This window comes from Balaenoptera borealis (assembly GCF_965194805.1).
Source record: "Balaenoptera borealis genome assembly, chromosome: 8".
Taxonomy (NCBI): domain Eukaryota; kingdom Metazoa; phylum Chordata; class Mammalia; order Artiodactyla; family Balaenopteridae; genus Balaenoptera; species Balaenoptera borealis.
This window is the reverse complement of record NC_138865.1, coordinates 57,782,337-57,806,508: the sequence shown is the minus strand read 5'-3', so window position 1 is coordinate 57,806,508 and position 24,172 is coordinate 57,782,337. Positions and strand designations below refer to the sequence as shown.

The 24,172-nt window shown below is 35.7% G+C and overlaps 1 protein-coding gene across 22 annotated transcripts in view; it reads left to right on the top strand.

Annotated features, from left to right (window-relative positions):
- Positions 1–24,172, top strand: part of CCDC171 (coiled-coil domain containing 171) — a 379,181-nt gene that overhangs the window by 47,079 nt on the left and 307,930 nt on the right. For 19 of the 22 annotated variants that reach the window (XR_014247354.1, XM_082401590.1, XM_082401606.1 and 16 more), the window contains 3 exons: positions 2,604–2,778; positions 7,296–7,486; positions 9,925–10,053. Coding sequence is in view for 21 of the 22 variants with exons in the window: in XM_082401590.1 (XP_082257716.1) it covers positions 2,604–2,778; positions 7,296–7,486; positions 9,925–10,053 (495 nt within the window). In the remaining variant the exon portion in view is untranslated. Of the gene's footprint in view, positions 1–2,589; positions 2,779–7,295; positions 7,487–9,924; positions 10,054–24,172 lie in introns of all 22 variants that reach the window. The other 3 variants (XM_082401593.1, XM_082401595.1, XM_082401600.1) reach the window with 2 other exon arrangements.

Below are 24,172 nucleotides of genomic sequence, written 5' to 3'. Positions count from 1 at the left end.
GCTTACTGAGGTCTGGGTCTATCGATGGCGACAAAGAGGTGAAGGTGGGTCTTGCAAATCCTGTTGCAAGACAGCTGTTTCAGTTGTGGTCCTCGCTAATTCTTTAAGCAAGGGAAGGTCAAGTACCTCAGAAAGGGAGAAGAGGCTGCTGTTGTTGGGAGAAGGGGTGTTTAGAGGAGATTGGAAGTTTACAGTTTTCAGGATTGTCTAATTCCAAAAGTCCTCATCCATCTCCTTCCTTTCTACTTAACGCCCAGCTGATATATACCATCTTAACGTTAGAAACTTGGTGAGGCTCTTTATTCAACTTGTATTTTAATTCTGTGTTCCCCATAATTAGATTTTCCATCTGGTCTTTAGCCTTGTCTGCCATGGGGCTATGAGAAATAAGAGGTTCTTTAAAGTCAGCGTAGAAACTCTCTGGCTTTCTGACTGTCTTGAGCTGAGATTCTAGAGCCCTGGGATTACCTTTTCAGTTTTGTAAAATTTCTAGCATAGTTAGATTTAGCCTTCCCACGCCATGGGTCTTGTAGTAAACAAGACTGCCGTGTTGGTCAAGTGCAGTTGCTACTTCATTTCCCAAAGGCTTGAACTCAACTGGCACTTTATTTTAAACAATTGCACATGATAATTTAAATAATTGTGCTCCCACTGGAGGCCATGGATCTCTGCAAAAGTATCCCATTTCTACCTGCAAAAAGGTCTTCATTGTATTTAAGCTCATATAGGTTTACCACAAAATATCAGAAACCCATCTTGAGGCTATTTCTGATACCAAGAGTAATATCATTTGGTGTCCAAATGGAATTGATTACACAAGTACCAAAAGAGGTAAAAAGACAAATAGGGGATGTTAAGGCAACCCAGAGGGTAGCAACATTAGGAAGTTGCTTCCATTCCTAAGGTTGAAAAAAGCTAGCCATCCAGAAGGATTTGCAGCCACAGGGAAGACAGATGCTGCTCAGGGTAGATCTAGAGAGGGACAAATACCCTGGCTTCTCCTTTCCTGTCCTCACGTGTACCACAAGTGCCTCTCATTGATCCAAACTCCCAAGAAGCCAGTGGGCAGGGAAGTCTGGCACATGTAGTTCCTAGAATATGGAGTAGAGCTGGAGAAGGATCGGGGGGGTGGTGTCTGAGGGCATACAGGTAAATGACTGGCAGAGCTGGGAATGCCCAAATGTTAGCAACTTTATTCCTGGGCAGGGAGGGATGGCGTGATTCTGAAATAAACGGAGTTATCTTGAAGATGTAATAAAGGTTTTATGTTTTTTTCCATTAGCTTATTAAAAGATATTTGTAAATTCTTATTTTGTGAGTATAAGTGTGCTGAAGACATTTACTTTTCTAACATTTTTAAAACTGGAAATTTTTCTTTTTTATATGTTAAAAAGAGTGTAACTCCTGCTGCACTCTACATATTAGCTGCTACTTATGGTAATTTCTGATGTTGCCCTTTAGAAATCCTTTTTGTCTTTTCTTATTTGGTAATTGGACCATCTATTTCTAGCCTGATACAGTAGCTTGATGCTTTCCCATATGATACCTTCCTAGCATTCTCTCTCATCCATCATTTCTTTCTCTCCCTCCAGCAATAAGTAATTTTGCTTTTCTTTGAACTATCATAACATTTTTACCTCTTTCGTAAAACTAATCCCTTATGACTTTCTATAGCATTTCATTACTTGAGATCAGGGGCTCTATAATGTTTGTTTTTATATCTTTCACTGTACTTGACATGTAGCAAGTATTTAATATCATTTACTGAATCATTGATTAGGTCATAGAATTTCAGAGTGGGAAGGGACTTTATAAATCATCTGGTTCTAACTCCCTGACCTGTCTCCTGTCACACTACTTCATGGAAGGATATTAGATAAATTAAGTCTAGTTATTAACTATCTAGTTATCTAAATAGTAGATAAATGAGATATTCGTTCATTAAAATCCCTGTAAAACAGGCACTTTTATTACTTTATGTTCTATGAGTAATGTCATAATCCAGAGAAATAATATAGACAATATTTACCAAATTTTGATACTATTTGCTGCTTTTTTTAAGGCATTTTATTTTATTTTATTTTTATTTTTATTTATTTTTTTGGCCGCACTGTGCGGCATGTGGGACCTTAGCTCCCTGACCAGGGTTTGAACCTGCGCCCCCTGCAGTGGGAGCGCAGAGTCTTAACCACTGGACCACCAGGGAAGTCCACCATTTGCTTCTTGATATCAATTAGGAGGAGAGGGGAGAATGAATTTTTAAGTTCTTACCATATGTCATGCGTTTTTTTCACTTCTTAGGTATGACTTTTTCTGATTAAAACCTGTGATTTCTCTTTACTTTTAATAAGAGGTGCATATAAGAATTAAAAAAATTTTTTTCTCTAGTGGATTCTCTAAAATAAGAAAATTAATGAATGTTATTTGGTGAGTAAGGCTAGTGCTTCTTTTCCAGTCTTTTAGAAAGTATAAACGTGTAAATTCTTGTCTTATAAATATTATAGAAACAAATTTCTCTAAGAAATTTAAGTGTTTGGGTGCATGATCTCATAATCTTGGAGACATTTTTATATTGGTTCATGATATCAGAAGTCTGTTTTTAGCTGGCAAGCTACGAGAGCCAGATTGCCAAGCTACGATCCGAGGTTGAAAAAGGAGAGGCATTGCGACAAAGTCTGGAATATGACCTGGCTGTTGCTAGAAAGGAAGCTGGACTCGGAAGGCGGGCTGCTGAAGAAAGATTAACTGAGGCACATAGGATCCAAGAAAAACTCTGTGGTAAAACTATTTCAATTTCTTTCCATGTTTGGGGTTGTAACGTCATTGTATATCATTGCTCCCTGTTGTGTATGCATTCCATATAGGATCAGAGGTAGGGTTTTGATTTCTTTGACTGGCCTTTGATGGACAGACTTTGCTGTGTGTGTATGTCTTCTGGCAATTGTGTGAACATTCATTTACTTTACCTTACATTATCTTTTTGTACAAGTATAGAAAAATGGGTTCAAAATTCTGTTAATCACTTTTTAGAGCACTTGTTCCATGAATAATCAGCAGAATCACATAGAGATTTAAAAAAAATTCATAGGCCTCCTATCACATGTAATCTGAAACAGAATCTCTAGCTTGAGAAAATCTGTATGTTCAAGAAGCACTGCAGGTGATTTGTTGATTAGCTAGGTTTAGGAACCACAGAGTACAATATATATAAAGAAGTGTGCCTAGATAAGTGTATGACTTATATAACCAGCACCTGGGTCATGAAATGGAAAATTACCAGAAGTCCTCCACATAGATAACTGCTATCCTGATTTTTAATAGCAATAATTAATTTTGCCTCTTTTTTGTACTTTATATGAAAGGAATCATATAGTATGTACTCTTTTGTATCTGGCTTCTTCAACATTGTGCTTGTGAGTTCATTCCTATTGTCATATGAACTTCATATTGATGTTTAGTATTATATAGTGTGAACATACCACACTTATATTCATCCATTTCTATTGGTAGTGGGTAGTGTCTGGTTTTTGTTTATTAAGAATAATGTTGCCCTGAACATTCTTGTACTCAGCAGGTTTTAATGAAGAGAACACTGAACGTGAATTCTGAAGATTTAGATTTAGGTCCTGATTCTGCCACTTACTAATACTTGAACCTAGGTTGTTTTAAGGATGAAATGAGAAAATAAAAGTGCTTTGTTAACTGCATGGGGCCAAGCGAATGTCAAGTTATAATATTATAAAGGTTACGATCCCTAGTCTTGGCCTGGCCATTGGTCAAAAATACTTCTGATTACCTTTGGCATTTAATTACTAAACTACTATCTGGAACTTAGGATTATAAGACTTGAAAGGCACTAGATGTACAAGTTAATGACTTTTATTTAATTATGAGGAAGTTGAAGTCCAGGGAAGATGGGAAGTTACTTGCCCATAGTCAAATGATTTCAAGACACTTTACAGAGGAAGATAGAAGAATGGCCATTAATCACATGAAAAATGCTTACCCTCATTTGTCATCAGAGAAATGCAAACTAAAACCACAGTGACTGTCACTGCATACCCATCCTATGGCTCTCATTGAAATGACTGTCAATACCAAATGTTAGTTAGGATGTAGAGGAACTGGAACTCTTATACTTTGTTAGTGAGAAAGTGAAATGGTACAACTACTTTGGAAAAAAACTTGGCAATTTCTTTTAAAATAAACATATATTTATCCAGTGACCCAGAAGTTTCACTCTTTGGTAGTTCCTCTGAGAAACATTTGTCCACAAAAGACTTGTATAAGAATTTCATAGCAGCTCTATTCATAACAGCCCCAAATTGGAGAAAAACCCCAAATGTCCATTGACAGAAGAATGAAGAAACAATTTTTGTATATTCATTCAATGAAATATTACTAAGCAATAAAAATGAACCAACTACTGATACATTCGATAACATGAGTGAATCTCAAAAACATTATGCTGAGTGAAACTTTACACAGAAGAGGACTTCCTGTATGATTCCATTATATGAAATTCTAGGACAGAAAAAAGTAGTCGTTGGTGAAAAAAAAATCAGAACAGCGGTTACCTCTAGGATGGGTTGGCAGTGAGGACTGACTAGGAAAAGTAGGGGGAAACTTTTCCGATTGAAGGAAATTTTCTGTATTTTGATAGGGGTTTTGGTTACATGAGTGTATGCATTTGTCAAGTCTCTTTGAATGGAGCACTTAAGATTTGTCCATTTCACTATATGTAAATTTTACCTGCAAAAAAATTGAATTCTATATGATTGATATGAATGCTTAATTATTCAGCAGCGAAATGTACTTTTATTTGCAACTTGTTTTGAAATGCATAAAAAAGTATGGTCTGATGGATGAAAAAAATGAGTGGATGCGTGGATAGTTGGATGAATGTGTGGTAAAGAAAATACGTATGGCAAAATGTTAACAATCATAGAGTCTAGTCTGGGGTTTACAGGTGTTCATTTTACAATACTTTAAACTTTAGATATATGATAAAATATTGAGGGTAGAATAAAAAACAACCTGATGGAGTTATGGGATATTAAAAGAGATAATCTCATAATCATTGAGAGAGGAGACAAGATAAGAGAGAAAAGTTTGGAAGCTGGAAAATGAATGGATGAGGGACAACTGACTTAGCAGACCTGAGACGTCAGAATCCTAAGCCAGGGGTTGGGAAAGCTGGCACACAACTTGTTAGATGATCAAAGGCTTATGAACGGGAAGCACCAGCTACCTTTGGAATTAGGAATTGGAATAGCAGAAGTAAGATAAAGAGGGTTAGATGAAATCTGTTTGCTCTAGAGGCACTTAGGTTCTTAGATCCCCTTCCCAAGAGTATGATATTCTGGGATTGCTCCCACTTCCTAGTGTAATTCGGGGGGCTTAATATCTGGAGATGATAAAATACAGGGTCTCCAGACTAGCAAAAACAGGAAGATAACATACTCAATGTTAAATATTGAGGAACTATTCCTTCCAGCTTCCTTTTTTCTATTGACTTTCCCAAAAGCTAGCACTGAGATTTCTACACTTCATGTGGGAGCTTGGAAAACTCTTCCATGGGTCATCTGACCGAGCCAAGAGGAAAAACCTAATGATACTGATGTTGGGGATTTCCTAATAAATGGCCTACTTTTATCAGACCACAGTTACCAAGTTTCATCCTGAAGCGCAGAATCTAGGTAGTGGTTATGTGGATGTATAAAAGGTGTTGTCACCCTTATAGTTACACTTAATTGGGAGCAGGCAGCCAAGAATTAGCAGATACTTGTGGAAAGCCTCTAAAATGGAGAGAAAAAAATAATTTGGAAGAATCAGAAACTCTGCAATGAGAAGATTTAACAAATAAGCATTATTAATATCCTCAGAGCTGAAAAAGAATATATTCCATCCATGATGCAAGAACCAGGTGGTATAAAAAAAAGAAAGCTCTTAGAAATTAAAAATGTGAAGTCAGAAGTGAAAAATATCAGTAGAAGCATTGGAAGATGAAGATGGAAGAAATATCCCAAAATTAGAGTAAAAAAGACAAAGGTGGAAAAATAGGAGAGAAAAGGCAAGAAACTTTGAGGGCCAATCTGAATAATAGGTAATATTGAAAGAAAGAGATGAGAGAGAAAACAGAGAGGGATAAATGATCAATGAAATTACTTAAAAAAAATCTCAGAGCTGAAGGATATGAGTTGCCAGATTGAAAGAGTCCACAGAATATTCACCATAGTGGAAAAAAATAGACCCATGTGAAGGCATAGCATTATGAAATTCCAGAAAAATAGAGACCAAAAGAAGATCCTAAAGCTTTCAAAGAGAAAAGAAAAGGAAAGGGAAGAAAAACAAGCCAGATGCAAAGGAACAGGAATCAAAATGGCCTCAAACTTTTTACCTGCGATACAGGATACTAAACCATACAATAATGTCTTGTAGAGAGAGTAACTGGATGGGAGGGAGACTTTTTGTACCTTTGATAATAACTTTTGTATTTTGAACATACGATCCATTCAAAACACAAATATAATTTAAAAATAATACTACCAACTGGCTTTTTTTTTTGGTTTGTTTAACAAGTACGTTTGTACATATTTCCTCATTTTTATCTTTACAACAACTTTATTCCCACTGAGGGTTAAAGAGTCAGGGAGGTTTAATCAGGTGGTAGGTGATGCAGCCAGACCTGGAAGCCTTTCATCACTTCTTTCTAGGTGCTGAGACAGAACAGCAGCCATAGTGAGTTGGGAAGTGATGGTTATTGTTGAGGTAATACTAGGATGAGAGGTGAATCGAGCCTAACTTTGGGGGAGTAAAGAGCTATAGTTCTAGGGTTCCCAACCTCAATTTTGTGACAGTATCAAGTGTAAGATATGCCACAACTAACTTGTTGCCAAGTCAAAAATCAAAATTTGTAATCTATCAAGGCTTTTTAAAAAGTAGCCCTATTATATGTCAGTTAAAAATTTTTTTGATTTATTTTCTTGAATAGGAGAAAAAGCATTTGAGTTGTAGCTGGTGCATCTAAACTTGGGCGTGCCTCTAGGAATATGTCATAACCATTTCACAGCAAAATCACCTCTGTCTGGAGGGGAAGAAGAGATTGAGAAATTGTAGAATAGATTGGTTTTGGGACAGGAGCTTTTCAAGAGTTCACTGGTATGAAGTGGTTAAATGTTTTGTCTTAATATCATGCTGTAAATGAAATCAGCTCCAATGCCTAGGTTTCTGAACTCCTACCGTTTTAATTTATGGTTGTAAATATACCTATTATTCTTTTATATCTTTAATAGCTCAGAATGCAGAACTTCAGGGAAAGGCAAGTGAGATGGAGAAAGCATTCCAGACTTCCCAGCAGAAATGGAAAGAAGAATGCAGAAGATTTGAATGTGATTTGGAGGAAAGAGACAATATAATTCAAAACTGCAATCAAAAATATGATTTACTTATGAAAGAAAAAAGCAGACTAGAGAAAACTGTACAGGTAAAATATTTTATGAAGGAATTTTTCTATATTTAATATTCATTGATATGTATTATACATTATTTGAAGTTATTTTTGGAAAGGAAAATACCAGAAAGCAAGAAAATCTAATTTCTTCCCCACCCCCCCTAACTCCCTTCCTTTCTCCCTCTCTTCTTTCCTTTTTAGGGGCATTTTTGCAGGTCTATTTTTTATATGGTTTAGCAATATATTAATATATATACTGTTTATTTTGTGAAAAACAGTTTGAGATATCTGATCAAAAAAAGAAAAAAACTCACTTATATGGGCATACTGTAAGAAGATAAGAACCCACAACCCTTTTGGTCCAGCAACATGAAAATTTGTAATTTTAGAAATGTAGGCCCCAGATTTTGACCTGAATATGCAATAAATATAGAAAAATTTTTATGTATCTGCTGTAAACTTCATTATCTGTGTAGAGTACATTCTATATAGGCACGGTATATAAATATTTGATGACCTTTTATTGAAATTATTGTGAGCTATTTATTCTCCCATTTTTTGTTCCTTTTTAGTCTCTAAAGTAAAAGTATGGTTTAATGTTGAAGTTGCCACCCACTTAAAAGATAGATTTTGAATTGTCTGTATTTGCCACTTTTTGGAAGTACCAATTTAAATTTAAAAATACATGATAGGGCTTCCCTGGTGGTGCAGTGGTCAAGAATCCGCCTGCCAATTCAGGGGACACAGGTTCGAGCCCTGGTCCAGGAAGATCCCACATGCTGTGGAGCAACTAAGCCCGCGTGCCACAACTACTGAGACTGCACTCTAGAGCCCGTGAGCCACAACTACTGAAGCCCATGTGCCTAGAGCCCGTGCTCCGCAATAAGAGAAGCCACCGCAATGAGAAGCCTGCGCACCACAACGAAGAGTAGCCCCCACTCACTGCAACTAGAGAGAGCCCGTGTGCAGCAACAAAGACCCAACTCAGCCAAAAATAAATAAATAAATAAATTTATTTTAAAAATTACATGATAAAAATGCTGTACATTTACCACTGGTGTAAATGGCTTTTCAGAATATTGGAAATAAATCTTCACTAAAAATAATTTTACAAAAGCATTTGTTAAATGTAAAAGTTTCAGCACAAAGGTTCCCTGACATTGTCAGCATATCTTCTTTTGATTTCCTGCATGTCAACAGTCACAGTTTTCTCTTCTCTTTATTGTAATACTCCTAGACCCTGGAACGGTGCCTGGCATCTACAAGGGCTCCATTAGTATTTGAACGGGGGGAGTTTAGGTGGCACCTGGAACTACAAGTCCCTGAACTGCTTTGTATAAACTTCTCCACATGAAATGTCTAGAGCTATGGGGAAAGAGGGTAATGGTGGCAGCATTCCTTATAGTCAATCAGCCTGCATCTCAAGATCTCTTATAGATCTTGATGTGATCTTGATCACCTATTTGGTAGGACAACTTTGCTTTGATTTTATACAATTGGCTTTGAACTAATCTGCACAGAGACCTTTGGGGGTGAAGAGGAGTCACTGTTTTGCCCTAAGGGGAAAAAGCCTCAAGGCTCCTCCTGTTGGCTTTCCATTAGTGCAAGTTGGGAGGGCAGTCTTTATTATGCAGAACCATGCTACAGTTTATAAGGACACAGGAGGCTTTCCCTCTCTCTCATATAAACCACAGAATCTTTCTCCTTGTGTTAATGCAGACTTAGTTTTAAACCCTATAGTTTAGAAAATTAGGCTTCTTGGGAAACCTGCATTTTATACTTCTAAGATTTTGAACCAGATTAGATCTTGTAAATGTAGTACAACTAAGAAAACCCCAGAAGAAAAACCTCTTGCAAATATTGTTTATCTGTAGAACTAGAAATTAGTTAATAGTCTAAACCTTAAATAAATTTTTTTGACTTTTCAAATTTTTAACACTCTAGAGTTTCCTTATACTGGTTTGTTGCACAAAACTCCTCCTTCTCCCCTTTTGTAAATATGGTGTTCTTTGTCAGATTTATATATAAATTATCAGGGATGATCCAAATAGTCTTTCTATAGCTAATTAGAGCTTTCCATATTATCTCCTTTACATATAGATTACATATATGCCAAACAATCTACTTTGTTTTGTCTCTATCATATGATGCATTTTGTTCAATCCCCTGCAGTTAAATTTTTTGGAAAAATTGGGTTAAATATCTATATCTATTTATATCTATCAATATATAGATATATATATATGAAACGTTGCTTAAATTAAATGGGTAACCATAGCTTCTTATTCACATATACATTCTGATGATCAAAATATAATTATTCTATTAATTAATGATTTTAACATAAATTATAATGAGTTTTAACAGTCTGTATAGGTAAGGAGAGCCCTTTGTATATTTAAATTGTGGATGAAGGAAGAAAGATAACTTTTATTGATCTAATACTAAAACAAGATTTTATTCACATAAAGGAAGCGCTGGAAAAACATCAGGAGAAGAATGAGATGGAGTCTCATATCAGGGAGACAGCATTGGAGGAGTTTAGATTACAAGCAGAACAATGGGAAGCAGAAAGAAGAGAGTTACAATTTATAGTACAGGTATTTAAAAAATAATAATACATATGTCTTTTTAATGCTTATGAAATTAAAAATTACATTAGTGTGATAATTGACTCGCTTACTCAAGGAAAAAATAATTCCTAGTCTTTGCTCTCTGGAAGGCCGTGTTTCATTTGTAGTTACATGACAATATGGGCAACTGTTTCCAAAAGATACTATTAGAATTAGAGTTGGGTGACTTCTACTGCATAAATTATTTGATTTTTAAAGGACACATATACATTTGGCATTTAGTTTTCCAATTTAAAATATGAGACTGTTAGCAGTCTTTAACAACATAAAGAAATAGAATAATCAGATTTTGGATATTAGAGGATGCTTATAAATCATATAATATAGTGATTTTTTTTTGAACTCTTTTTAATAAGTACAGATTCTTAATCATGTTCTTTTAACCTCTTCCCCGCAAAGCCACAGAATCCCCCAGGCTTTGAGTAGTCCAATTTGAAAATCACTGATTACATCTAATCCCCATTATAGATGAGCAGATGGCAATTTGTGATTTACTCAGATCATAGACTGAGTGATTAGCGTGGGGAAAGACTACAAGTCTCCAGATTTTTACTCCTGTGCACTTTGCATTCTTTCAGGAGATTATATGTAAATTATTTTGAAGGAGAGGTAGGAGAAATTAAAGCTGTTCATTCACTAACCAACTAATTTAAAATTTCAAATAAATTTCCATCATTTCTTCTCTTACTTATTCTGTGGTAAGACAAACATTTTTTCTACTCAAAATGACAAATTGAAATATAGTCTTTATATAGATGTCAAAGATATGCATTCTTTACAGAATGAAAAATATCCATCTAAAATAAATTTTAGAGTTGCTTTGCATTAGGAACAATTTTGTGAGATGAAGGCAGCCCAAAACCTGCAGAGAATAGAAAGCACCTTATTTCTTTAAGAGTGAAAGCTGGCAGTAAACAGTGGAAATACTGAATTTGTTGTATATGTAAGTGTTCAGAATACCAACAAAATCATCTTTCCCAATCCTTGGGCAATGCTTTTCTTCCCAGTCTCTCCCTCTGTGGAATTTGGAAAGACAGTCACTCTTTAGACCTCTTAGTATTTTTATTTTTTTATTTTACGTTATTTTATTTGTTTTTGAGATTTTATAAAGGCTTTATTTGTCATATATGCACCAACCACTGGAAATGAATTAAACAGAGGTAATGGTAAATATATTTTCAGATATTCTTATGATATAAAACTAATTATACTCTTTATTAGTAGACTTGAACTCTCTAAGGCCATGACTTCAAATTTGTCTAACAACATGAATAACTTATGCTTTATTAGTAACCCCATTTATTTATTTGCTTCTTTAACTTTTTATTTTATATTGGAGTATAGTTGATTAACAAAGTTGTGTTAGTTTCAGGTATACAACAAAGTCTGTGAGTCTGTCTCTCTTTCGTAAATAAGTTCATTTGTATCTTTTTTTTTTTACAATTCCACACATAAGCGGTATCACACACGATATTTCTCTTTCTCTGTCTGACTTACTTCACTCAGTATGACAGTCTCTAGGTCCATCCATGTTGCTGCAAATGGCATTATTTCATTCTTTTTAATGGCTGAGTAATATTCCATTGTATATATGTATCACATCTTCTTTATCCATTCTTTTGTTGATGGACATTTATTTAGGTTGTTTCCATGTCTTGGCTATTGTAAACAGTGCTGCAATGAACACTGGGGTGCATGAATCCTTTCGGACCATGTTTTTCTTCGTGTATATGCCCAGGAGTGGGATTGCAGGATCATATGATAGCTCTAATTTTAGCTCCTGTTATTTTTAGAGTCTGCTTGTAATTTGTATAGTTAGTTCTCTCATTCATTCAGTCACTCGTTCATTTATTCATTCCCTAAGTACTTTCTGAGTTCCTACTGTGGGTCCTGAAGATATAAAATTGATTAAGATATGATTTCTGTCCTAAAAGATATCTCAACATGGAGAGACATGTAAAGAGAGAAAATATATTGTAATATAATAACATTTTGAACAAAATGCTATGGGATCATAAAAGAGAAATGAATTAATTGCCTGGGAGATTGGGGAGATCACCACAGAGCAGAGGACATTTGAGCTGTTGTTGATAATTGTCTTCAGGGTTACCTAGAACAAACAAGTACACGTACGTAAATGAAAATAACCCTTTTATTATTTATTTATTTATTATTTTTTGGCTGTGTTGGGTCTTTATTGCTGTGCGCGGGCTTTCTCTAGTTGCGGCTAGTGGGGGCTACTCTTTGTTCTGGCATGCGGGCGTCTCATTGTGGCTTCTCTTGTTGTGGAGCACGGGCTCTAGGCACGCGGCCTTCAGTAGTTGCAGCACGTGGGCTCAGTAGTTGCGGCATGTGGGCCCTAGAGCGCAGGCTCAGTAGTTGTGGCACACGGGCTTAGTTGCTCCACGGCATGTGGGATTTTCCTGGACCAGGGCTCGAACCCATGTCCCCTTTACTGGCAGGTGGATTCTTAACTGCTGTGCCACCAGGGAAGTCCCAACCCCCCCCTTTTTTTAAAATACTCAGAAATTTCCAGTGCTACCAGTCAGAAGCCCGAAACTTATAGAATATGATGCAGAGACCTGTATTTAAATGTGTGAATGATGTGATTTTGATACAGTTTCCTGGTCAGTCCTGTAAATCTCACATGAATTGTATGTGGTTACATCAGACTTTATATTATAAAGTATTAAGAGAATTTGAAATTCTGTATCAATCTTTAATTATTATGTGTGGGAAGAATAGGGGAATATACTCCTTAGTTACTACCACCTTCTGTGAGATAGATTTTATTGTACTCTGTAACCAAAATGTTCAGAACACTGTCTCTCAATTTCTTGTCCTTTTTATTTTAACAAAAGAAAACTGCTTTTCCTTTTATAAAGCAAGCTTAGAAACCTTTTATATTTTAAAAAAGTCTTTTTTTAAACAACTTGAGGGATAGATGGAAATTCTCTCCTCTCTCTATTGGCTGTTGATGGGTTCAGGTTTCCATCCTATAATTAGGTGTTAGTATCTCATAGTGTTCTTTTGTGTAGCTCTCTAAGGGAATTCAGTTTTTAAAATAAGTTTTAAATAAACCTACGTGGAACCCCATCTTTAACAGACAAAGCTGGTATAATATTTCTCTCATCTGGGCTTTAGAATTCAGGCTCACTATAAAAAGCAAATCTTAATTTTATGCCATGTCTCCTTTCTTTCCCAGTAATTGAAGCGCTGAATAGAGGTGTACTTCTCTAGAATATTAATGGAGTTACCTCATTTTAAGAAAGTGTTTTTCATTTTTTAAATGCCTGTCCTCTTTTGATAAACATAAAAATTCCATGTCTTTAGCATTATTTGAAATTTCAAACCAAAGCAAAGCCATGGTATTTTTAGAATGATGTGTTTATATTGATCTTGGAAAAAAATGTTATTTTTTATCTCTATTTATTTAAAATTTTTATTTAAAATGAACATTTGTTTTGTTTTTATTTATTTCTCTGTTTTCTGCAATAGCAATGTGAACTTTGAGGATGCTTATTAGCCATGAGCTTTTCTATTGTAGGCAGTGTGGGACATGCAGTGGTAAACCATCATGCTCGTTCCTTTGTCATTTTTATAGTTCATTTCAATGTATAACTCATCAGTAGGATTGAAAGCATTTAGAAGATGAATGTATGTTTTTCATATTTATTTTATTTCCAAAATTCTGTAACTAAGCCAGGGAACAAAGTGACTCTTTCCTCATTCACTGACTAAATTTGGTTTATATATCTAGTGATCAAGGGGTGGGAGAGTTTGTGATGGCAAAAGAGCGTGGGAAATGTAGACTGAAAATAATACCGCAGACTGAAGAAGGAGGAGGAAGAGTGGGGGGGCGAGGGGGTAAAGGAAGGTATCAGACTAGGTGTGGGCATCAATCATTGGCTGTATGATAAGACAGCAGCTAGAGATTGGGGTACAACATGTCAGAGATTGACCTGGTAAGCACAGTTGTGATCTAGGGACAGCTTGGAGTAAGTTGCATGAAAAGGAAGTATTTCAGAGTTTTGCTTAAATGATCTGGGGTAGCAAGGAGCTTTTCCTTGTAGCTTCCTGGGAAACTGTCTGCTGGTGCCCTTTGTAAGCAAAATGGCATAGAAAATGAGTCTGGCACTGGTACTGCCTGTTGTTTCCAAACAGGAAATATCTTAATATTCAGTTTATAAAATTACATAATATTGTTCTTATTGTAAAAATGCCCCGAATTTAGGGAAATTTAAAAGCACAAAGTGAAGGAATCCCCCCCTCCCCCGCAAACCTGCCTGCTCCAGTCCTACTCCTCATCTAAGGGTGTATAAACATATATTATTATATTTACATAAATATGCCTCAGTAATATTTGGCGTCCATCTTTTGATATTCTTACACTATTCTTGTAGTGTTTGCGAGCTTTTCTGTCATGTGGAAGTTCCTAATACATTTAACAAATCCCTTATTGATAGACATTTTATTTCCTTCAAAAATTTTTGCTTTAATTTAAAATGATTCACTAACATTCTTGTCCATATCTTTGCGCTGTTGTACATGTGATTTAGCTGTGTAAATGCCTAGAAGTATAATTGCTTGGTCTTCAAGTTTATGGATTTATAATTTGTGATAGGTATTACATAAAGTTAGTACTAGTTTATACTCTACAGTAGTAAGCACTATTTTTGATTGTAGAACTATGCTGGCTTTGGGGATTTAGAGAGATAACCATGTACTAGACTAAGGTTGTAACTATATATTGATATATTTCATAAGTTAGGAAGGGAGAGTACTTTAGCTCTGATATGTTTCTAACTACTTTAATCCTTCAGACTTGAAACCATATTTTGGAGTTCAAGAAATAGTGTTTATATGAGTAAGTATAAAGAATTATACTTCTGGGGCTATGTTTCTGGAAGGTGTGGAAAGAAAGCAAGTTTATTTTCTAAGAGCACAGTGTGGTTTACTTTGATGTTAAATGTCAGTTCAAAAACAAGCTCCATTTTAAAATATTGTAAGTTCCACACCTCCCTCTAGTGGAAAAAAGAAAAACTCACTCAATTTCCTCTATCCTTAATGTGATTTTATTTGTTACACACACACACACACACACACACACACACACACACACACACACACACACACACTTCACTGTAAGGATCCAGGTAGCTTTGGTTTGATGAGAAAATAAATTCTGTGACAAAAATTTAAAAAATTTATTTTGGAGCAGGCAAGTTAATCTTGATGTATAACTGCATGAGGTATTTTATAGTTCTTTTGGAATTTCCTTTTATGTTATAATGTACTCCAGACATGGAATGCATTGATTAAACCATACACCTATTATAAATATTTGAACATACAAAAAATAATAGGGATTAATATATAATATATAATTAATACTCAATATAACCAACCAATACCATTAATGTAGCCAACACTTACCATCTAGATCATGTGTTTGTCATATTTGCTTAAGAATTCATAACAAATTTTATATCACTGAAGACTGAATCACTTCACCATCCCACTACCACCTCACCACCAAAAGATAACCATCATTCTGAAGTTGGTGTTTAATTTTCTGTCTGTAAACATTGACGATGTATCATTTTTTTTAGTATTTTGTGTATTTTTAAAATATACATACAGTATCACACAGTATGAGTCTTTGTCCAACTTGTCTTTCTCACTTGTGTTTTTGAGACTTAGCCAAGTTAATAAACTACCTCTGGTTCATTCAATTTAACTGATCTATAGTATTTTATCCTATGCATATGGCATAATTAGTTTATCCATTACTGGATTGATTGAGATTTAAGTTCTTTCCAAGTTTCAATTATTGCAGACAATGCTTCCCTGAACATCAAATATTTTTGCTTATGTGGGATGTATGTAGTGTGTATGCAATTATTAAGAGGTAAAATATATGCTAAATTATTCTCCCAAGGGGTTGTATCAATTTGAGAGAAGAGTTTCTCTTCCCTTGCAGTCTCTTGAACTCTTGGTATTTTTCAGATTTAATTTCTATTTAAATTTATTTTTGTCTGCATTGGGTCTTAGTTGCGGCATGCAGGATCTTCTGCTGGGGCACGCGGGCTTCTCTCTAGTTGTGGCATGCGGGTTTTTTTCTCTCTCTAGTTGCGCGCAGGCCCCAGAGAGCGTGGGCTCTGTAGTTTGCCGCATGCAGGCCCTCTAGTTGAGGAGCGTGGGCTTAGTAGTGGCGCTCGGGCTTAGTTGCCCCGCGGCATAGGTGGGATCTTAGTTCCACGACCAGGGATGGAACCTGGGTCCCCTGCACTGGAAGGCAGACTCTTTACCACTGGACCACCGGGGAAGTCCCCAGATTTAATTTCTTTTGCAATAGGATGTGTGTGAAATTGTCTCTCGCTCTTGCTTAAATTTCTATTTCCCTGACGTGGAGCATGTTATGTTTATTGGCCATTCATGTTTCTTCTTTTGTGAACTGCAATTTTATATTTTTTCCCCTTTTCCTTTTGGATTGTTTGTATATTCTTACTGATTTATAAGAGTTTTTAATATATTTGGTTGCTTGGTTACTTAAATCTCCATGGCAAACATCTTTTTCCTCTTTGTGGAGAAATGGAGACAATCCACATTGTGTTTGATGTGCACTTTTAAATTTTAATGTAGTTGAATGTATCAGTTTTTTCCTTTATTGATAGTGCTTTTTATGTCTTGTATAATCTAAAGTCATAAAGAAAAAAATATTTTTCTGTATAGAGCATGAGGGAGGGTCTAATTTTATTTTTTCCAAATGGATAACCAAATGTCCCTGTACTAGTTATTCACTTGTCTATTCTGTTACCACTTATTGATTTAAAATGTCATCTCTGTCATATATCAAGTTCCTTTATATCTAAGGTTTGGTTCCTGGTGCTCTGTTCTGTTTCACTTACATGTTGGTCTATTTCTGAACCAATACTGAATTGTTTTATTTACCATGGCTTTAGAGTAAATCAGATAGGGCAAGTTCCCTTCTCCATATTCTTAATATTTTTTTTGGGGGGGGGTGAAGAGGAGAGTTATTCTTATCCTTTTAATCTTCCATGTGAATTTGAGAATTGGCTTGTTACATTCCACCAAGAAACCTTGCTGTAATTTTTATTGGAATTGAATTGGATTTATAGGTCAGTTCGGCATACATTGACATCCTTAATTTCTTCTGTTTTCCATCCTTTTATATTTTTGTTCTATTTTTGAAGAGATTTCTTCATTTTATATAGCAACTTTTCTGTTGAATTCTGCTTTTGGGTTTTTAATTTCCAAGAGCTGTTTCTTGTTTTTTGGCTATACATTTTTATAGTAGAGTCTTCTTATTTCATGTTTGTAATACCTTATTTTAGCTCTCTGAGGATGGAAGTCATACTTGCTTTGAAGGTGGTTCCCCTCATTCTTCTCCCGTAGATTGTCTTTGTTTTTTCTGAGTGTTTGACCCCATTTGTCTGAGTTTCACATGAGAAGCTTTCCTCAAATGTCTGCTGATCCTTGGCTGTATGTTCATGTTTAAGAATGAAGCACTAAAAAGCTGGGAGAAAGCTCTGTGTATGTGGAGCCCTTCCATTTAATTGGGGAACCTTAAAAATGCCAGGATCTGCAGCTCTTTTCCCTCGGACTGGTGGTTTCCCCACAAAGGAGTCTTCTAGTCTCCTCCTTGTGCTTATAGCACCTTAAGTGTAGGAGTCAATGTTCTGGGAGCTGAAGAGAGAAAGGGAGCCGTGAAGTCTCACTGCCCACTATTTCCTAATCTCCTAATTTTTAATAAGGTGTCTTACCCTGACCGTCAGTTGTGTCTGGTTTTCATGATCTCAGCACCTTTTTGGGGCAACCTCTCTTGTTAGTAAATAAACTCTTTCACTTTTTCCAGGATGGAGAGGGGACTTTGTCAGGGAGGGAGTTGGCAGAGGAGATCTGAGTACATAACTAACTGCTGCTTACAGAGGCTTCCAACAGTGTTCTGTATTCATTGCTACCCCATGGCTTGGCTTCAGGGATGATTGCTGCTTCCAATTTCTGATCTTTTATGGATATGAATTCAGCTTGCTATTAGGCTCTTCCCTTTTTGAGTATTTAACAAAGTTCAGAAAGCTGAAACCTGTCATTTATCACTTGTCCATTTACTTTCCATCTTGCAAATTTGCTTTTGACATCTCTTGTTGGCTGTCATCTTTTCTGCCACTCATTTTTATTCTATCTTCATTTAAGTGGGATTTCAGGAGCAAGCAGAGATGATTGGGTAGCTTTGATCCAATCTGTTTAACTGGTGGTGCCCTCTTTCTGCTCTTTCTACATATGACCTTCTGAGACCTTAGAGCCTCACTTTTCATCTCATATTTGAGCTCTGGTTTTACTGAATGTTTTTTAGTATTAAAAGCAGCTAGGGTGCTGGGTTTCATAGCCATAGTTCTTTTTTTTTTTTCTTTCCAGTTTTATTGAGACATACTTGACATATATACTCTATAAGTTTAAGGTGTACCACATGAATGATTTGATATATGTATATACTGCAAAATGATTACAAGTTTAGTTAACTTCCATTACCTTACACAGTTACAAATTGTTTTTTCTTGAGATGAGAACTTTTAAGATCTACTCTCTTAGCAACTTTCAAATATACAATATGGTAATGTTAACTATAGCCATCATGCTGTACATCATATCTTAATATTCAATTTATAAAATTTTTATAAAATAAAATTTTTACAGCATACAGTATTACAGTCTTTCCATAATACAGTGTTGGAAACATTGTTAAATTAAAAAAACCACTTACCTGTGATCATGGGCTAATACTCAGTTTCTCCAGTTAGTAGAGAGAGATGTAATATATGGCAATGTGAATCTTTGAAGGCAAAGTTATAAAACAGTAAGAAAACTAGCACATTATTAATTTTATATTAAATATCACTCACCTTATGCCTGTGTCAGGATAGACTATATACTTCAATACAGATCTTGCACATGATGTTCAACGCGATGAATACTTAGGTGATGATGCTGACAAAAACATCTCATATAGTTCTTGCTGTACAGTTATTCAGTTTTCACACGAAAACACACACATACACAACAGATAAGTTTATTAACTGTATGGCATGATGATTATTTACTATTCATTAAGTGGAAGTGGGTCATATAAAGGTCTTCATCCTTGTCATCTTCATGTTGAGTAGGCTGAGGAGGAGGAGGAGGAGGAGGAGGAGGAGGAGGAGGGGTTGGTCTTGCAGTCTCAGGGGTGGCAGTGGTGGAAGAGATGGAGGAGATGGAAGGGGAGGCAGGAGAGGCAGGCACACTTGGTGTAACTTTATGGAAATACATTGTCATTTCTGTCTGCCATTTTTGCTTTTTCATTTCTCTAAAAATGTTTCTATATGATACCAATCCTTCTTTCATTGTTTGCTTTAGTTTCAGTGCCCATGTCATAGAAGGAAGGGTCCATGTTGTAAAAGAAGTCAAAAGCAGTCTTGAAATCAGCACCCTTCTACCAGATTGTCTAATGTCAATTTGTTTTCTGACACTGCTTCTTCTATGTCTTCTTCCTTATCATCTGACACTGGTTTAGAAACACTCACCTCCATCAGGAAATCTTCTGTTAATTCCTCTGGTGTGCTGTCTCAGCTCTTGAACTTCTCCAAGATTCATATCTTGAAACCCTTCACCCCCCATTTTTTTTTTTTTTTTTGCCATATCTATGATCTCTTTCACGATTTCCTTGATTGGCTCTGTCGTAAATTCTGTGAAGTCATGGACAACATCTGGCCACAGTTTTCTCCAGCAGGGATTTATTGTTTCCGGATTGATGGCTTTCACAGCTTTTTCTGTAACAACAATGGCATTTTTTCAATGCTGTAATCCTTCCAGACTTTTATGATGTTCTCTCAGTCAAGGTTCTCTTCCATAGCATTGACCATCCTTTCTATAGAGTACCGTGTATAATGAGTGTTAAAGGTTCTTATGACCCCCTGATCTAGAGGCTGAATTAGAGATGTATTTGGGGCAAGTGGACTGTTTTAGTGTCTTTGGTGTTAAACTTATGGGGTTCTGGGTGGCCAGAGGCATGTCCAATAACAAAAGAACTTTAAAAGGCAGTCCCTAACTGGCAAGGTATTTCCTGACTACAGGGACAAAACATCGATGGAACCAATGCAGAAAACGTATCCTTGTTGTTTAGGCCTTCTTGTTGTACAACCAAAGGACTGGCAGCTCAGGGGTTAGCAGCTTTGTAGATAAGGGCAGTACTGATCATAAATCCAACTGCATTTGCACAAAACAATAGAGTTAGCCTATCCCTTCCTACCTTAAACCCTGGTGCTTGCTTCTCTTCCTTGTGAATAAATGTCCTTTGGGCATTTTTTTCCAGAATAGGGCATTTTTGTCTGCACTAAAAACCTGTTCAGGCAGATATCGTTTCTCAATGATTTTCTTTTTTTAAATTGAATTATAGTTGATTTACAATGTTGTGCTATTTTCTGCTGTACAGCAGTGACTCAATTATACACAATATACATTTAAAAAATATTCTTTTCCATTATGGTTTATCCCAGGAGATTGGATATAGTTCCCTGTGCTCTAGAGTAGGACCTTGTTGTTTATCCATTCTAAATGTAATAGTTTGCATCTACTAACCCCAAACTGCAGTCCATTCCTCTCCCTCCCCCGCTTCCCCTTGGTAACTACAAGTCTGTTCTCTATGTTGGTGAGTCTGTTTCTGTTTTGTAGATAGCTTCATTTGTGCCATATTTTAGCCCTCAGTGATTTTCTTCAAGGCATCTGGGAACTTGTCTGCTGCCTCTTGGTTGTCAGAAGTTGCCTCTTCTGTTATCTTGGCATCTTTAAAGCCAAACCTCTTTAAAATTATCAAACCATTCTTTGCTGGCATTAAATTCTCCAGCTTTAGATCCTTCACCATCCTTTTGCTTTAAGTTGTCATATAGTGACTTCGCTTTTTCTCGAATCGTAGTATTAGAGTCTATAGGTACGCCTTTCTCAGAGCAATGCTGCACCCACATAAAAGCTGCCTTTTCAATATAAAATAAAAAAGGTATATTGCAAAAGTGCAAAGTTTTCTCACCTGCTATTGTAGCTGCAGCCATGGCCTCACTAATTTCCTTTTCTTTTTTTTATAATGGTCCTTAACACTGGATTCATTTATCTTGAAATGGCAGGCAGTCACAGCCGCAGACCTGAATCTATGGTGCCTATCAAGTAATTCAGCTTTTTCTTGTAATGTCATGATTTTTCTTTGCTTCTTGGGGCCACTTCCAGCATCACTGGTGGTACTTCATAGGGGTCCCATGTTGTTATTCAAGGTTAACGGTATTGCACTAAACACAATGAAAACGTGAGAACTGAGAGAGAGAGATCACTTTTTGCTGTGATATGAAGTTTTCTGGAGAGATGAACTGCTCATGTGGAGATGAGGAGCATGTGCATTTTAAGCAGATACTTGCAACACTTGAGCAATGCCATAGGAGGTGGCTACAAAATTATTACAGTAGTACACTATGGACTACAGGTAATTTTATGCAGTTATGATTTAATACTGCATCTTTATGTTTGTTTACATTTCTTTCGGCTGTGAATGAGGCCATGTAGTCTGTGTTTGTGTGCATAAGTTTTGATAAATTTTAACGTTTTATAATAGACTTATATATTTTTTATGGTAGTAAATGATAAAATAGATTAGAATCTACATGTTTTATGCATTCTTGACATACCTTTTTCTTATATTTTTGATATTTCTAGGCTATGCAGTTTGTCTGCGAGTTTTTTCAACTTGTCACAAATCTCCAAAAAATTATCCAATGTATTTATTGAAAAAAAATCTACGTATAAATGGACCCATGCAGTTCAAACACATACCCATGTTGTTCAGGGGTTAACTGTGTATATAATATATACACATACGCATCTGTATACTTTTTTTTTTTAATTAATGTCTTTTTTTTAAAAATATATTTTTTTCTTAACCATATTTGCTTATTTATTTAAAAAATTTTTTTGGCTGTGTTGGGTCTTTGTTTCTGTGCGAGGGCTTTCTCCAGTTGCGGCAAGTGGGGGCCACTCTTGATCGTGGTGCGCGGGCCTGTCACTATCGTGGCCTCTCCCGTTGTGTACCACAGGCTCCAGACGCGCAGGCTCAGTAATTGTGGCTCACGGGCCTAGCTGCTCCGCGGCATGTGGGATCCTCCCAGACCAGGGCTCGAACCTGTGTCCCCTGCATTGGCAGGCTGACTCTCAACCACTGCGCCACCAGGGAAGCCCGCATCTGTATACTTTTATACCATATTTTATTTATCTATTTATCCATTGATGGACATTAGGGTTATTTCCATGTCTTGGCTGTTGTATTGAGGTAGTTGATTTTCAAGGCCACCAGGAGTTGGGGGGAAGGATGTGTGGAATTAGGGCGAGTTTAAATGCTACAAAGCTTGCTATTCTTACTGAGATTCAGCTGATTTTCTTGAATAAATGCTTCTTAGATTATTGCAAGCCTTTGGTTAATTTTCAGTTATGAAAAATTTGATTTTGACATTTTTTGCCAGTGTTCTTTTTACTTTAATGGAGGAAAGAATTATTGGTGGTCCTTACTCTGCCTTTCTGGAACTTACTTATGTCCTCTGAAGATATTCTGAAGTTTTCTTCTCTTTGTATATACTCCTCTCAGGGAATGTTTTTGCCCTCCCCATTGATTTAGATTCCATCTTTCATGTTGGGGAATTTTTTCAAGTACCATGTTTTCTTATGTTTAAGAGTGAGGGGCTGAAAAACTTATTAGAAGTTTTTGAGTGTTGGGTTAGCTCTTTCATCCATGATCTTCGCTGTAGGGTTATCTGATGGATATTTGAAAGAGACAGATAAAATCCTTCTACCTTCCCCCAATAACTTAAGAAGATGTAGGAAGTAGAAAACTTGATTGAGTCATTGTCAAAATTCCAGGCTCATACTGCTTCACCAATGAATAGAAAGAAACATTCAAGGAGCAAATAATTTCAGTCTTACATAAACTCTGCCAGAGAATGAAAAGAAAACTTGATAACATACCAAACTAATAATCTTGATACTTAACTGACAAGGATACAAGGAAAGATAATAATAGCCAATCTCACTCATGATTATAGGTGCAAAAATATTATACAAATTTTTAGCCAACTGAGTGTAGCAAAATGGAAAAAAGATATAATATAAAAAGCCTTTATACAAGAAATGCCAAGTAAGTCTAACATTAGAAAACCAATCAAGGTAATTTTAATTAATATAATCTGTTAACTTTATTATGTAATATAAGTTTCTTGGGTATGTGAATAGAATTCCTAAAAACTACACTACACTGAGGAAAACAGTTTTTTTAGTAAAAACTATGAAGGTGTGTTTATATCCATATCTAATAATGTATAGTAATTATCACATAATATTAGTGACTACTTGACCTCTGCATTAAAACTGTGATTTTTAGGTCAGATTTTCATCTACATCTTGAAAGGCTTTTATTTGAAAGCTGTTTGTTAAGTAATATTTAATATAAGTCAAGTATCATAAAGTAAAAGCCGTAACTGATCGGCCATTCATTTTCCAGTTTTTTTTTATAGGATTAAATTCAAACTCACCTGGAACGATGGGCATACATTAGTGTAGTATTTGGAATGATTGTTTTCTTTCTATACTATTTATCAATAGAATGGGAATCACAAGTCATCTTTTCTTATAAATAAATCTTGTGAGACTTCCTGAATAATTTCTTTTACTTGATTTAATAAATATTGTTTGAAATAATTGCCATCAACTAGGAGATAAGTATTTTTGGTTATAGACTTTGTTTTTATTTCAAATTATTTGTGTTACTTTGTGATTGGCCTTGTAAATTGCTATTTATGCATTTTAATGTGTACACAGTATTCTAAGTGAATGGTTGAAAGATGGAGATTATGTATTTGTAAATCAAGAAGGCATGTATTTTAACAGTGGATTTGAATTAATACTATTGATTGCTTGAAGGAGGAGGTCCTATTATATAGAATAATAGTGGTATCTTATACTTGTGTAGTGCTTAATGGTCTTAAACGTGCTTTCATAT